Source organism: Phacochoerus africanus, chromosome 2 (assembly GCF_016906955.1).
Source record: "Phacochoerus africanus isolate WHEZ1 chromosome 2, ROS_Pafr_v1, whole genome shotgun sequence".
In the NCBI taxonomy this organism is placed as follows: domain Eukaryota; kingdom Metazoa; phylum Chordata; class Mammalia; order Artiodactyla; family Suidae; genus Phacochoerus; species Phacochoerus africanus.
In genome coordinates, this window is record NC_062545.1 from 167,927,019 (window position 1) to 167,941,667 (window position 14,649).

Genomic DNA, 14,649 nt, shown 5'->3' on the forward strand with positions numbered 1-14,649 from the left:
TAAAATTAGAAAATTTTTTTTAATTTCTAAAAAAACAAATGTGCAGTAAACATGCACCAAAAATGTGCAGTAAACATCCCTTCAGTCAGCAATACTGATGGCACACCAGCCATATACTAGGCATGGAACTGGATACAAGATGAGTAAGACACTCTCTTTGCCTCCAAAGAGAAATAGACTAGCAAACAGATGATTACAACACAGTGTGGCAAATTAATGTGAAAGATTTGAAGAACATTTTAATGATATATGGAGACAGGAATTCATAATTCTGCCAGAGGAGTGGAGGAAGGTTTCACTTTAAAAAATGTAGCCCTTGAACAGGGCCCATAGAAGAAATATTCACTCAGCAGGGAAGAGGAGGGTGGATCATCCCCTCTGCAAGAAACAGACGTGTTTAGTGACTGGAGCTGAGTTTACCAAAGATTCACCCAGAGAAATTACTTTTTAAAATGAAGATTCTCAGGAGTTCCTATCGTGGCTCAGTGGTTAACAAATCCAACTGGGAACCATGAGGTTGTAGGTTCAATCCCTGGCCTTGCTCAGTGGGTTAACGATCTGGCATTGCCGTGAGCTGTGATGTAGGTCACAGACATGGCTCGGATATGTCATTGCTGTTGCTCTGGTGTAGGCTCCGATTGGACCCCTAGCCTGGGAACCTCCATATGCTGTGGGAGTGGCCCCAGAAAAGGCAAAAAGACAAAAAATTTAAAAATTAAAAAAATAAAATGAAGATTCTCAGAGCCACCTCCAGAAGTTCTGATATTGGAAGTTCATTGGTACTGAGCACCTCAGGCAGTTCTATGATGGCAAGTCCAAGGCTGAATTTTGAGAAATACTGACCAGATCAAGACTAGCGTATGGCTCTTCTGACTACTAGTTCTGGGGACAGTTTGACACAACTGGGAAGAACCCTGACTTTTCAGTCATGTGTACCTGGGTTTGAATCCTGGCTGTGTACCTAAATAATGCTTAATACTAATCCATAGCTTAATGCTAATGCTAATCCATAACTCTAGACTTTGGCAAGTGATTTAGTCTTACTAAGCCTCAGTTTTTACATCTGTAAAATGAGGGCAATAATATTTGTAAAATTGTTCTGAGGTATAGAGGATGCAATGTTTCTACCCCAGTGTCTGGGTCAAACCAAGTTGTCATTACATAATAGCTATTATTACCCATTTCTAGTAGGTACAAATTAAACCGCTCTCTGCTTCATTTTCCTTATCTGAGTAATGGGGGTAATAATAGTACTAGTCTAATATGAGTGTTCGTGAGCCTGAAGTGAGATATGCATGAAAAGCATTTAAAACAGTACTTGACACGTGGAAACTCTTCAGTAAATGCACAGCAGTGACATTGTTGTTGTTGTTGTTGACGACAGTGATGATGACGGCATTACTCCTTTAGCAGGCTGGCCAGTTCCATATGAATGCATCCCAGTATTTATTGATCTAGCTAGAATTGGGTAATGGGTTCACTCATGGATGAGCAAGGAACTTGAAAAGTGGTGGTGTGGGGGATTAGAACGTAAAAGAAAAGGTATTAGGGAGTTGGAATGACCATGTCTGTTAGCAGTTGGGAAAAATGGTCATATGACACTGGCCCTTGGGAAGAATCATTCTTGTTAGGAAAGGGTTTTAAAAATTAAAGAAATAAATAAAGGGAATAAGACAATCCATTCAGTTACCTCAGGGTAGGGCTTTATGTATTTTATGAAAAGTAGTCCCAGAAGAAGGCAGTAAATACATGAGATAGCCTGGTGGATGGGAGTAGATAGTAAGTTAAAAAGTTATGGTCCCCAACCAAGCCAACTTCCCAAGATGTAGGACTCTGCCAACTCATCTGATAGTATCCGGCCCGCATCTTCCACATGCCTTATACATCGCCTGCTGGTGAGTGGTAAGTGCCCATTTCTTCCATCTGCAGTGGATCAGGCTGGCCCTGATCAGTGACTTGTAAGAGCTCTGATGGAAGTTTTTAAAGGATGATGGCTGTGGTGGCTTCCAGGAACTCCAGGGATGGTACAAAGAATAGAATGCTCTACTAGGAGTCAAGAGGAGTGGTTCGTGATCCTAGCCCTGCCATGACTAGCTCTGTAACCTTGAACAATCATTCCATCTCAGCAAGACCTCAGTTTCTCTTGTTCATTTGTTCCTTTGTTGATTCAAAAGACTTCTGCAAAGTACCCTACTGAATGCCAAATCATGGAGAGATGAGGAGACCAGGAAGCATCCACTTCAGTATGAAATTGTTCCTGTTGAAGTAGAGAGTGTGCCAGTAATTGTTAGACCAGGTGTTTTCTGCATGTCTTGATGAACGACCGGGTCCCAAATGGACCTTGCAAACTGTTCCTTGGTTCGTATCAAAAGAAAACCCTGATAATGGAATAAAATGTTGATAAGTAGGTGAATCTGGATAAAGGATGTTCTTTGTTCTAGTCTTAATTTTCAACTTTCCTAGAAGTTTAAATTTATTTCCAAATAAACAAAATTAGTAGAATCCCTAGTGATTCAGATCCATCTCTCAAAATGCACATAGTGATTAAATTATATAATCTTTTTGTGCAATTTGTCATTCCACAGCTAAGACCACTGGGTTTAGTGGAAGAGGACCTGAGTTTGAGTCCTGGCTCATTTGCTACTAGCTTAGGACTTTATCTAAATAATTTCACTAATTTGAGCCTTCATTTTCGTTATCTGTAAAATAGAAATAACAAAGTGTCCCTCACATGGTCTTTGTAAGGATTCAATGAGATTATATCTAATATACCTATATTACCTATACAGTTTCTGTAGATTATATATGTAATACACAGACATATAAAATTGTTTTTCTTCTAATAATGTGCTGTACAGATATTTGATGTCTCTCTGCCTTAGCTGAGGTCATGTTAGTGTCTTTGTTTCCTGGAATAGCTGACATCATCTCACAATTTCCTTCTGTTTTCTTACAGCCTGAAAGAATTTCAGGGGAGCAGTATGGAATCCATTCTGATGTCTGGAGCTTAGGAATCTCTTTCATGGAGGTATGTTGTTGTTTGCAAATATATATCTGCAAATATATATCCCTATGCATACTAAAGGAAGAATGAAGATTTGGGGGGGAAAAAAAGCCTCCCATGTGTTATGTGTATATGTAAAAAGTTTACCTCAGTATTCCTTATTTTGATATCCTTGCATGGTTTGTGAACTGACTATTCTAAAGTGCTATTTCTCACCGATCACCTGTATAAAACTTACCTGGAGTGCTTCTTAAAAGTACAGGTTCCCAGACTCCATCCAAGATCATTTAAATTCAGATCTCTAAGAATCAGCATTATTAACATGTTCCCCCTGGGATCCCTATGCATACTAAATCTGGAGAACCTGTGTTTTAAAAGAAAAATTTTGGAAAAATTATGTGATAGTTGCCTTGTGGAAATACATATACAACTTCCATAAGTGATTACTTGATTAAAGGGTATAGCCCTACTCATTTGGATGTATAATTTCTACATGTTACTTTAGAACAAAAAACAGCCACCTTGTTTCAGTAGAATCATATCATGTTTTGGGGGACAGGCTGTGTTATGATTTGAAGAGGATAGGTGTATGTATTTAGCACAGTTTTACTGTCTTACTCTTAAAAGCTGTATTTAGAATGGACTTTATCTTAATATGCTACATGTAGCACCCGCTAGAGCACTATGCTAAAGTTTCTGTACAATGATCATTGATTTATAGGGAAATGAGTAGGATTTATATTAGAAGGACATCTAGCTGAGTGATTTACAGTAGTGTAGAGCCTGGATATTCATTCATGCTTCAAGAATTCTATCTTACATGCATGGATACAGATAAAGGAGGACTCTTTAAAAAGTAGAAATAAGTTCTTAAATAAGATCTTAGAGAGTTGCCATCACAGTTGCATCACCTTTTTTTTTGGTCAAATACTTTTTCTGTGATTTTTTTGTAATGCATGAATGCAGTTGAATTTGTAAGGAAATATCTTCAGACTCAATTCTTGCACTGTGGAAAGAAAGCAAAAATATTCAACATTTATTAATTAATATTCTTCTGCTTCTTCATAAAAAGGAATCCAAGAGAAAACACAGTTACGCTTACATCAGCTGAGAGGTTAGCAATAGTGGTGGACAGATGCTTGGACCTGAGTCTCCCAACAGAATCCTTAAGGGCTTGTCCATTTAGCGTGTTTCAGGGATAACTAGTACTTTTGATTTGTGGAACTTTCCCTTTGCACATTTTATTTTTAATGTTTTCTTTTTTGGCTGTCCCGTGGCATATGGAGTTCCCGGGCCAGGGGTTGGATCCCAGCTACAGCTGTAATGTCAGATACTTTATCCCTCTGCACCTGGCTGGAGATTCAACCTGCATCCTGGCACTGCAGAGTCCATTGTGCTATAGTGGAGACTCCCCCTTTGCATGTATTTTTTTTAATGGTGATTTTTATTTTTTCCATAATAGCTGGTTTACAGTGTTCTGTCAATTTCCTACTGTACAGCAAGGTGACACACTGACACATACATGTATACCTTCTTTTTCTCATATTATCATGCTCCATCATAAGTGACTAGATATAGGTCCCAGCACTATACTCTAGTCCCTGAAATATATTTGATAAACAGCCAGATATAGTATAGAACATTTGAGAAGTTACATAGTTTAAAGATAAGAATCCTGGATTGGGAATAAAAGACCTGGTTCACAGTTCCAGCTTTACTACTGGTCTTCTAGTTGCCCTTATGCAAGTCACACTGTCCCTCACTTTGGGGCTCAGTTTCTTTATCTGTAAAATAATGATCTGCAAACCCCTTTCTAGACTAATATCCTATGACTCTAAGCAGTCTGCTCTTGTCTTTCTTTAACTTTTTATAACAGCTCTAGGATTGTGTGATTTAATACCCTAGCATGGTATAATATGCAGATGCATAGCAATACTGTGAGAGAACATAACTAACAGATTTAAGATTTAGAGCAAGCATATTTACTCAGCATTTTCCTTTCCACATTCATTTCTTCATTCATGTATTGAGCTCCTGCTATGCCCACTAGGTAGGCATTCAGGGCATAGTTACGAAGGACACTCCATTCTTGATTCTCATGGAGTTGCATTTACAGAAGGGTGAGGCATTAATGACAGGAAGCAGAAGGATAACTAAGTATCTAATTTATCAGGTGGAGATAGGTCCTATGGGGAAAAATAAGGTGGAGTAGTCCTTTTTGATAAAGCACCCTTTGAGCAGAGACTTGAATGGTGTGAAAAGAGGGGGCCATCAGGCCACAGCAAATACAGAGGCACTAAGCTGCAGTGTGTTTGGCATATATAAAAGAAGCAGAGATACCAGGGTCACTAGAGTGGAGTTAACAAAGGAAAAGTGGGAAAAAACACATCAGAGGGGTAACCAGGGGCCAGATCATTTATAGCTTTGTAGGCCCTAGTAAGGACTTTAGATGTTACTCTAAGAGTAAATGATCTGAATTACATTTGCAGTGAATGACTGGGTGAGCAGTGGAGCACAGACTGTAGAAAGGCAGTCATGGAAACAGGGAGATCAGTTAAGGTAGGTAGGTAGAGAGATTAATAAATAGAATGTATTTGTATTGTGTATTGAAATATATGTCTGCTAGTATTTTGCTGAGTGCTAGGAATACAAAGAATGATTTAAAAAAGAGGCTCTTGGGAGTTCCTGTCGTGGCTCAGTGGGTAATGAATCCGACTAGGAACCATGAGGTTGCGGGTTTGATCCCTGGCCTTGCTCAGTGGGTTAAGGATCCAGCGTTGCCATGAGCTGTGGTGTAGGTTGCAGACGTGGCTCATATCCTGCATTGCTGTGGCTGTGGTGTAGGCCAGTGGCTACAGCTCCGATTAGACCCCTGGCCTGGGAATCTCCATATGCCACAGGAGCGGCCCTAGAAAAGACAAAAAGACAAACAAACAAACAAACAATAAATAAATAAAATTTAAAAAGAGGATCTTTGTCATATAGGGAAGGAGATTTTCTTTGATATATTTAGGTTTTGTTGATCATGTTCATTTATCTTGGAGGCAAACTATTGAAGGGTCTCTAAAAGCCTGAAGAAAACAAACTTTGAATTTGTAAGACTGAGGAGGATTAAGGTATACGGAACTGTGTGAAAAAATGTCACCATTGAGTGTAAGACAACTGAATGCCAGAAGGAGAGTTTTGGCTCATGTGGTGAAGTGGAGAGGAGAAAGGGACCACTGGTCAGGAGTGAGGGCCAAGAAGGGTTGGGTATTCTGCTGCTCCCTGCATTTTAAAATGTATGGTGAGGAGCCAAATGTTAAATCAGGAGGAGGAGGAGATGGCATTAGAGGATATAAAGCACAGTCTGATTGTGATCATCAAAAATTGTTATTGAGCACCTCTTTGTGTGTGATACTTAAGGAACTATGTGATTGCATTCTCTCTATTCTGAGAGCTTAGGATCACCAGACAGGCAAGTAAGGACAAATGACCAAATACACTGGTGGACAAGGTCTTTAGGGAGTAGAGTAAAGCCCTGGCATGTGTTTTATTCCATATTCATTTGGGGTTCAAGGTAACAAAAAATAAATGATAGGGAACTGGAGTCAGAGGTTTTGAGTCTATAGATGAGAAACTGTGGGTGATTCAATAATGAAGAGAACCCCAAGGTTCTTTGTCTTTTTAGGAGCAGATGTGATCAGAACATTACCTGAAGAGATTGGGAAGTTAGTCCAAAAAAAGCACTAAGAGGTCAGTTTTTTCTTTGTTTTCACCACAGTGTGCTTAGAATAGATGTGGTAAATCCTAATTTCAAACACTGTAGATCAAGAGAAGTGTGAATCTCAATAGCATTTTACAATGCTGAGTAACAATTGTGTTCTGAATCATAGTCAATAGCTTCAAAGAATTGCATGTCTTCTGTTTAGTCTCACTTTAAAAAATAGGATTCCCTTTCAAGGTACATGCTCTGAAGAATAGAAACTTTCATTCATTCAATAACTACTACTTAAGCACATACCATGTGCCTTGTGGAGTGGAGCACACAAAGCTGAGAAAAGCCAACCCAATAGAGAAGACAGACATCTAAAGCCCAGAACAGTGTGACAAAGTCTTTAGTAAAAATGTTTATGAAGTCCTCTGTACCACAAAGGTTAGGGGACGGGGCAAGCTTCTCAAAGGAGTTGAAAGTTGAGCTTGGTTGGTCTCAAAGGAACTTGCCACTGGGAGAAAGAAGGAGAAGATGGAGGAGCCCCTCCCCATCCCCCAGCACACTCTAAAGTGGAGCTTTGTAAACACTTCTGGGGAGAGCAGATGTCTAAGTATGCAAGGTCTACCTATTTGTGGAGATACCTTCCTCAAAGTGTTTTGAGTCAATAGGTTTATTCCTCTAGGGTTCCAGGTAGTAAAGAAACAAATGGGATAAAAATATAGCAAACAGAGCAAAAGAATCTTCCTGAAATTACTCAAGAATCAAATAGGGGCAAAATAGGAACTAGAGTTTTCTATCCCTTCTACCTCTACCCAGCACCTCCCCCCACCCCGCCAAAATTCCATAAATTCCATAAGATCCTGAGGTTTGGTGATGCAAGAATCAAACGGTTCCCTTCATTGTTTTAAACTCCTAAAATACAAGGTTCACCCTTGCTTGCCTTCTGCATACTGCCCCTTCCCTTGTTAATGTGCTGTCACAGTCCCTACGGGGAGTCATAACAAGGCCTTTCACCACACTCTTTGATGAAAGATAATGCTACATGCCGCTAAAATGTGCCATTAAAAAAATCACAGACAGGTACATTTGTGCCTTAAGCAAGGAATCTTTAATATCAAACTATCTGTTATCCAGGAGCAGAATTGCCCCCATCTTCTCTCAATTCAGTATCCCTCTGTGGAATAAAGTAGGTCTCTTCTAGGATTCTGTCAGCTGTATGTAGTATTTGGTGTTGGCAGAAGTAACAAAGGTGGAAATTACCCTTAAGAAGGGAAAAAAATGATACTATTCAGCTTGACTAGAGCCCTGCATTGTTACTAAATGTGAAGATTTGGGCCACTTTTTATGTTTCTTGTTTGTGGTTTTCAAATCAGATCTTTAAATGTGTTGTAGTTCTCTTCACGTGGATTAGTTATGGAATGAAATAAAGGTCATTGCCATATAGGGAATTTGTGTGGGCTCCTTTGGTAATGGGGGAAAAAACTCCTGTGGAAGAAGTTGTACTTCCTTGAAACTTCATGACAAGTATCAGTGTGAAAATGCAAAAAAAAAAAAAAGAGAGAGAGAGAAGAAAAAAGAAGTGAGACCCACTAACAAGAGTAAAAATTCCTGATCTAGGACAAACTGGGAAGATTAATCCTGCCCCAGAATATTTGTTTGACTCTTAGAAAGCTCACACTGATTCAGTTGACTGGGTGACTTTTAGGTCTCTTCACCCTGGTGGTTGCTATTCAAGACTTCAGGGCTCAACTTTAAAATGAAAATGAGTGTGTACATAGTAAGAACTTTATCTTACCAAGTTTAATGATTTTAATTCCTCGGCGTAGGGAGTACCTAAAATGTTTTAGGGCAGAATTTCTTAATTTCACAGAGTGTGCGGTGCTTCTCTCTTCTCCCACAAAATGAATGGCTTGAGGAGAGAATCCCACTGTTGTTTTTCACTGGTTAGTTACTCCATTCATATTCTTGTATCACTCAAGTTGAAACATAAATCTGCAGTAGGGAAGTAAATAGTCATATTTGGAAAAGCTGGATTTTTAAGTTGCTCCTGAGTCAAAAAAATAACTCAACACACACCCTCCTCCAGCAGCACCCAGGACAACAGTGCACATACGTCTGATTGAGTATGCTCTACAAGTACATGTTCTGGTTTGTGATTCTCTTTGGCGGGCTATTGTAAACCTTATTAAGGTTGGTGGTGAATAATCTGACAGGCTTTTCCGCAGGAGTCAGATTGAAAGCCCCATTTGTAGCACATGCATTCTGCTCTTTTCACTTGGGTCCTCTCTCTTTCTGCCTTTGTTTGCCTCCTCTCTCACCAGTCTCTTGAGTCTGAGGCGTAGAGCAGTCTGGCTCAATGTGCTTGGTTAATTGGAGTGTCATCTAGTCCTCTGAGACCCCTCTTCAGCATGATCACTGTTTTACTGAAGTAGTTTGAATGATGTGTGAAAATGATGAAAGAAGGGTCCATGGCTTAGAAAAATGTCTCTAGATAGGTGAAGAACACATTCAGAGAATCACTCAATGTCATTGTCTTCAAAGTAGCACCATCTTCTGAAGATTTTATGAGTTTTGTTGTTTTGACAGAGTTATAGTTTTTCTTGTGAGCTTCAGAATTACTTTTACCAAGTAAAAAATATTCCAGGAATACTATGCCATTCAGTCTACATGGAATATTATTTTTCCTCTTCTCTCAAAGATAAAATTTAAATACCTATCCTTTATGACACCAACTCTGATCTCTCCAGCTGGAGGTAGTATCTTCTTCTGACCTTCATCTACATCTTCCTTATGGCATGTACATTTTTCTCTTTGTATTATATTAATTTATAGGTATATCATAGTTCCTTATGACAGGATTTAAATCTGATTCTCATAATCTCCTACACTCTCTAGGACAATTTCACTGCCCCAGGGGTTTCTCAAGAAATCTTTTTGGCTCAGTTTTTTCATATTTTTTTGATGGTTTTAAAGCAGTTTCTGAAAATAAAGATCAGAGTTAAAGTTCGATAGAACCTTTAATGTAAGTTAAAGCTCACAAATGTTTGCTGAATAGATCACAGATATTTCACATGCGAGGAAGAGTTTTCTGCTGGCCATATCAGACCTAGATTCAAATTCCACCTCTGCCAGTATTAAACTATAGATCTTAGGGTAAATTGCATAATCTCTCTGGACCTCAGCTTCCCCACCTTTAGATGGGAGCCCTATTTCAGAGCTTTTGGAAAGGTCACAATGAGAAAATTGAGAAAATTATCCCCTCTTGAAGGAAAATTACCTTTTGAAATGTTTACTTTGGTTCACAGAGACTACTAATTTGGTTAAATCATGGAATGCATGCCTTAGCTTCCATTCTCAGGGCAGACTCCACTAAGTATAACCATAAAGGGATTTTTTAAGGCTTATTACCATAAAGAAAGGGAAAGGAGACAATAGCAACCAAATTTTGGATGTGGGAAAGCAGATGGACAACAGTAAACAATTTAGCAGAACCAAAAGTGCTGAAATCAAGAGCCAGCAGTAAAGAAACAAAGAAGCACTTGATTTCCTATAAACCACCCAGAAGGTTCAGGAATTGGTAGAACCACATATCTGAAACTACAAGTGAGGGTGTGACCACAGAATAGAATTGTTTTAAAGTCTGTGTGAGAAGCAGTTAAGCTATTTGACCCACAGATTCTTTTCTCTAACTCAGCACAGACAGACAGTTGCCCTTCCCCAACCCTAATACAAGATTGAGTAGAGGAGTTTTTCTGAGAATAAAATAAGTGATACCTGGCACTGTAGATGGCTGGGTCACCCATTAGTGAGGGCAGAAGCATTAAGTGAAAGTTTAGATTCTAGATGTTGAAACTCCCAGCTGTCTGTTCGTAGGACACAGGCAGGATATTGGAAGAGACTTTATCTAGGAAAATCTGACCAGGAAGTCTTAAAGATCCAGGCACTGGAAGTTCCCTAAGGAAGGAGTCAGCTAGATCGTGTTACCTCTGTCTACAGGTTCCACCCACAAGCAAAGAGTTTCCAGTCTCATTTGTAGTGCTTTACTCTTATCAGAACATTTAAGGAAGCCTTTTAAGGTAAGAACAGAGATCTAAAATAATAATTTAAAAAAAAAGCAATATGGAGGGCTTGGAAACTATGAAGGAGGGAAAAATTCAAATAAACTATTATAGTATTCTCAGAGGGATAAGTGAAAATATTGCATCTAGGAAACAAGAACAGGCTGCTGTAACAAAAGAACTTTCAGAGAACAACAACAAAGAGAATTGGAAATTGGAGAACATGAAAAAGAGAAGTTTCAGGAGGAAAGAACAGAGAAAACAAAAACAAGGAAATAAGTAAATGTTTCCATTTTAATTTTATAACATGAGAGGATTATTTATATGTCATTTGAGATGGCCTTCTTCTTAGTGTTTCTCCAGAGAGAGGAAAAAAACAAACCTAACTTTTTTCTAAATGACACATGTTAATGCTTTCGCCCAGGGAAAGTGAGTTTTGATAGGAGAATAGTAAATCATTGAGTTCTCTGCAGATATCTATAATAGATTTTTCCTGAGGAAAATTTAACATAAAATGTACCAATAGTTGAATGTAATTACCTCGTCTTATGGAATTGTTAAAAGATGTTGACGCATCTAATTTTTTTTATTTTGCCTTTATACATATTGTTTAATGAATGCTAGATAAGACTCATTGGATATCAAGAAAATGAAGTGTAATTTTCTACATTTACAAGCAAATGCAAAGTATGTTGAGCTATGGGAAATGAAAGAAGTATTGAAAAAGCTACATGGATCACCTAGCCCAATACCTTTGACAGAGTTTCTAGAGAAGTTTGATGGAGAGTATATCATTTTCTTTCTATGATATATTTTCAGATGGTAAGGCTGTCATCCTAATTCTTGAACTGTGAGAGCTTTAACAGTTAATCAGATGTGTTGCCACCATCACTTACAATCAGTGTTATCTTGGTCATTTTGCCACTTCAAGTGTCAGTTTCTTATCTGTGAAATGAAGATAACATTAGAATTCATTCATTCTTCAAATATTCATTGAACCCCTTTTATGTGCCAAACACTTTACTAGGTGCTAGGGATACCTTGGTAGATAAAATAGTTATGTTCCCTTTCCTGTTGAACCTATAATGTAATAAAGGAAGCGTATGGTAAACAGTAATAGTAAACACATATTTTTTTGAAAGCAGGCATTTCCAGTATTCTAGGCTTTGTAATAAATGCTTTCACTTAACAATAACAACTGTATTAAATTACTTTGAGAAGTAAACTTCTCTTTGAAATAACATCTATGTATTGAGTGTTTACCAAATGACAAGAAGTATGGAGCATTATCTAGACTTAATTCCTGCCTCTAAATGTATAGAAGGACATATTCCCCACTCTCCCTATGGAAAAAAAAATTAAAATACCCGGAGACACAGCTGTCTCTAGTGAGTTTACAGCTGCAGCTTTGTTTGCTTTTCTAGCCCTTGGTGATTAAGAACCTGGTCTGAGGGGTGACGGATGGCTTTGGATCCCCTCTGAGCAGCTGCTGTCATCTTCTTTCAACCATAAAGACTTGGCATTTGGTGTGCTCCCCTCAAATACTGATTTTTTTCTCCTCTTCTTTTTTGTAATTATTGCCAAGAACATGAGTGGATGTTGAATTTTATAGTATGCTGTCTACTGCTCCATCTAGTGAAATATCTTACCTGTTGATCAGAAATTTCTGCTGAGAACCATCAGAAGGCAGAAGGATCAAAGCTGAAGAGTTTAAAGACAAAGGAGATTTCAGTGGAAGATGGTATAGGAAAGTGGGTGGTAGTGTGGTTCTGGAATCCTTGTTATGGGCCACCTTCCCTTACATTGAAGAACATTGAGAAAAAGCACATTTAGCAGGTTTCTGTCACTCATTCTCCCTGCTCACACTCCCCTCTCTGTAATTGTCTTAACTTGATTTTTCCATTGTCATTTTTTGTCTAAAATTTTATATAACTTATTGCAAAAAGGAGCTGTTAAAGTGACCTTTGGCAGATGATGGATTGACTGGTTCAGTTCTTTGCAAGGTCTGTGAAGGGATCCAGCTGTCTCAGATTACCATGCCTAAATGTGCATTTTCCAAGGTTGTCAGTGATTGTAGTGAATGTGAAACTGGCAGACAATGTGAAGTGTTTCCCACTGAATGAGGCATTGTTGAACTTCCTTTTTGCTCAGAGCTATCGTGAACAACCATGAGATTGACAAAACAAGATGGGACAGGTGCTAGCAGTCCCAGCTAAGCATTTTATTATTTTGATGGATTTCAGACTGATTCTAAAGTTTTTCCAACAGCACATGTCTAAATTGTGTATACACACAAACACACACAATTTGGACTAAAAAAAAAAATTTAATCAACAAAGTCTTGATATGAAGAATAAAGAAATAAAGAGAAGACAAAGCAGGCATTTGACAGCCCATGTTCAGCTGTTTTAAGAATTGTCAGTAAAGAATAGGCAAGCTGCTACTTTATGACTGGCAGGCTGAACTTTCTGAGGCTATCAAAAACCAAAAGCAAAAAGCCCATGGTTTTCTATTCAATATAGAGACTTTTCTAATAGACAGATCCCTGCACCCCTCCTACTCAACAGTGCAGTCATCCCTTTAGAGATAAAAATGCCCCATCCCTGGGGCGGGGGGCATTTAAGTAGTGACTAAATGCTTGTCTCAGGTTGTTTTGTTTTGTTTTGTTTTTTTAAGACATACTTTGTAGAAGACATAGGTGTAAAAGTTAGATGAGATGCAGTCATTTATTCATTTAGTCACTTAGCAAATGTTTGTTGAGGCATGGTGTGGTAGGCACTGTGCTAGTCACTGGGAACATTTTGGGAAAGTGACAAAATACCTGCTTTCATGGAACATATATGATAAAAAAGATGCTTGACAACAGTAACTTTTTAGGCAGAAATAAACAGCATCATATGATGGGGGTAACTCACTGGTGCAGGGTTACTTCTGAGTGGAGATATGAAAGATAAGAAGGGCCCAGTGTTCTAGTGACATCTGTTAACTCTAAAATTCTGAGTGTGGTAATTTGTGGAACCACTGCTGCTACCTTCAAAATATCCAGTGGTACAAACCACTACTCATAGAATTCTTTCAGAACTCAAATCCAGTGACCTGAAATTGGCTTTAAAAATCATCTCAAAGATCCTATAGACCATTTTATGTACTTTGGTTCTGAAATGAATAATAATTTTAACATTTTTTAGCATTTATGTAGAAAAATATTTTACATAGTCTATCTTGTATTTAGAGACTAGAGTGTTTTTTAACTAAAGAAAGACATTAAAACTTGTTGAATCAGATCTCTTCCCTTACCAATAAGCTCCAAAGCCAGGAAGGGACTATGCCCACAATACAGCATAAGGTAGGGCTGTGCAGAAGAAAACTGGCAGCTGGGTCTTTGGTAGTAAAGTGTAATTTGCTTTCCTCTGTTACTTGCAGTTGATATCTACTTGCTAAGCATCATTCTAGATCTTTATGTGTACGTAACACTTACCAAAGCCATTTGATATTTATGTGTACATAACACTTACCAAAGCCATCTGATATTCATTATCTCATTTAAGCTTTTCCCACCATAATGAGAAATAACCAAAATATCGGTAATTTAAGGTATCTAACATTGTTCTACCAAATTTGATGTATAAGCATCAAAGTTCCCATTTTGCAAATAAGGAAACTGAGATCCAGAGAAATTAAAGGACTTTTCCAGAAGGGTTAGGTGACTAGACCAGGCAGCAGCAGTTAAGTGTCCTGACTCTGGAAGAAAGATGTGCTATAGAAAAGAAGTAGATCAGTAGATATAAGTGTAGCTTAGATTGAGCTCATTAGACTATACCCCAGCACTGGTGTTTTCTCAGGCACTCACAACTATATGACTCCAGGGAGTGGTTTAGAAATGGAGGACAGCT

General features: G+C 38.3%; 1 protein-coding gene across 5 annotated transcripts in view; it reads left to right on the forward strand.

Annotated features, from left to right (window-relative positions):
- The window catches only part of MAP2K5 (mitogen-activated protein kinase kinase 5), a 273,914-nt gene that overhangs the window by 167,708 nt on the left and 91,557 nt on the right, over positions 1-14,649 (forward strand). For all 5 annotated transcript variants that reach the window (XM_047767144.1, XM_047767146.1, XM_047767147.1 and 2 more), the window contains one exon: positions 2,957-3,028. In XM_047767144.1, the coding sequence (XP_047623100.1) occupies positions 2,957-3,028 (72 nt within the window). The remainder of the gene's footprint in view (positions 1-2,956; positions 3,029-14,649) is intronic.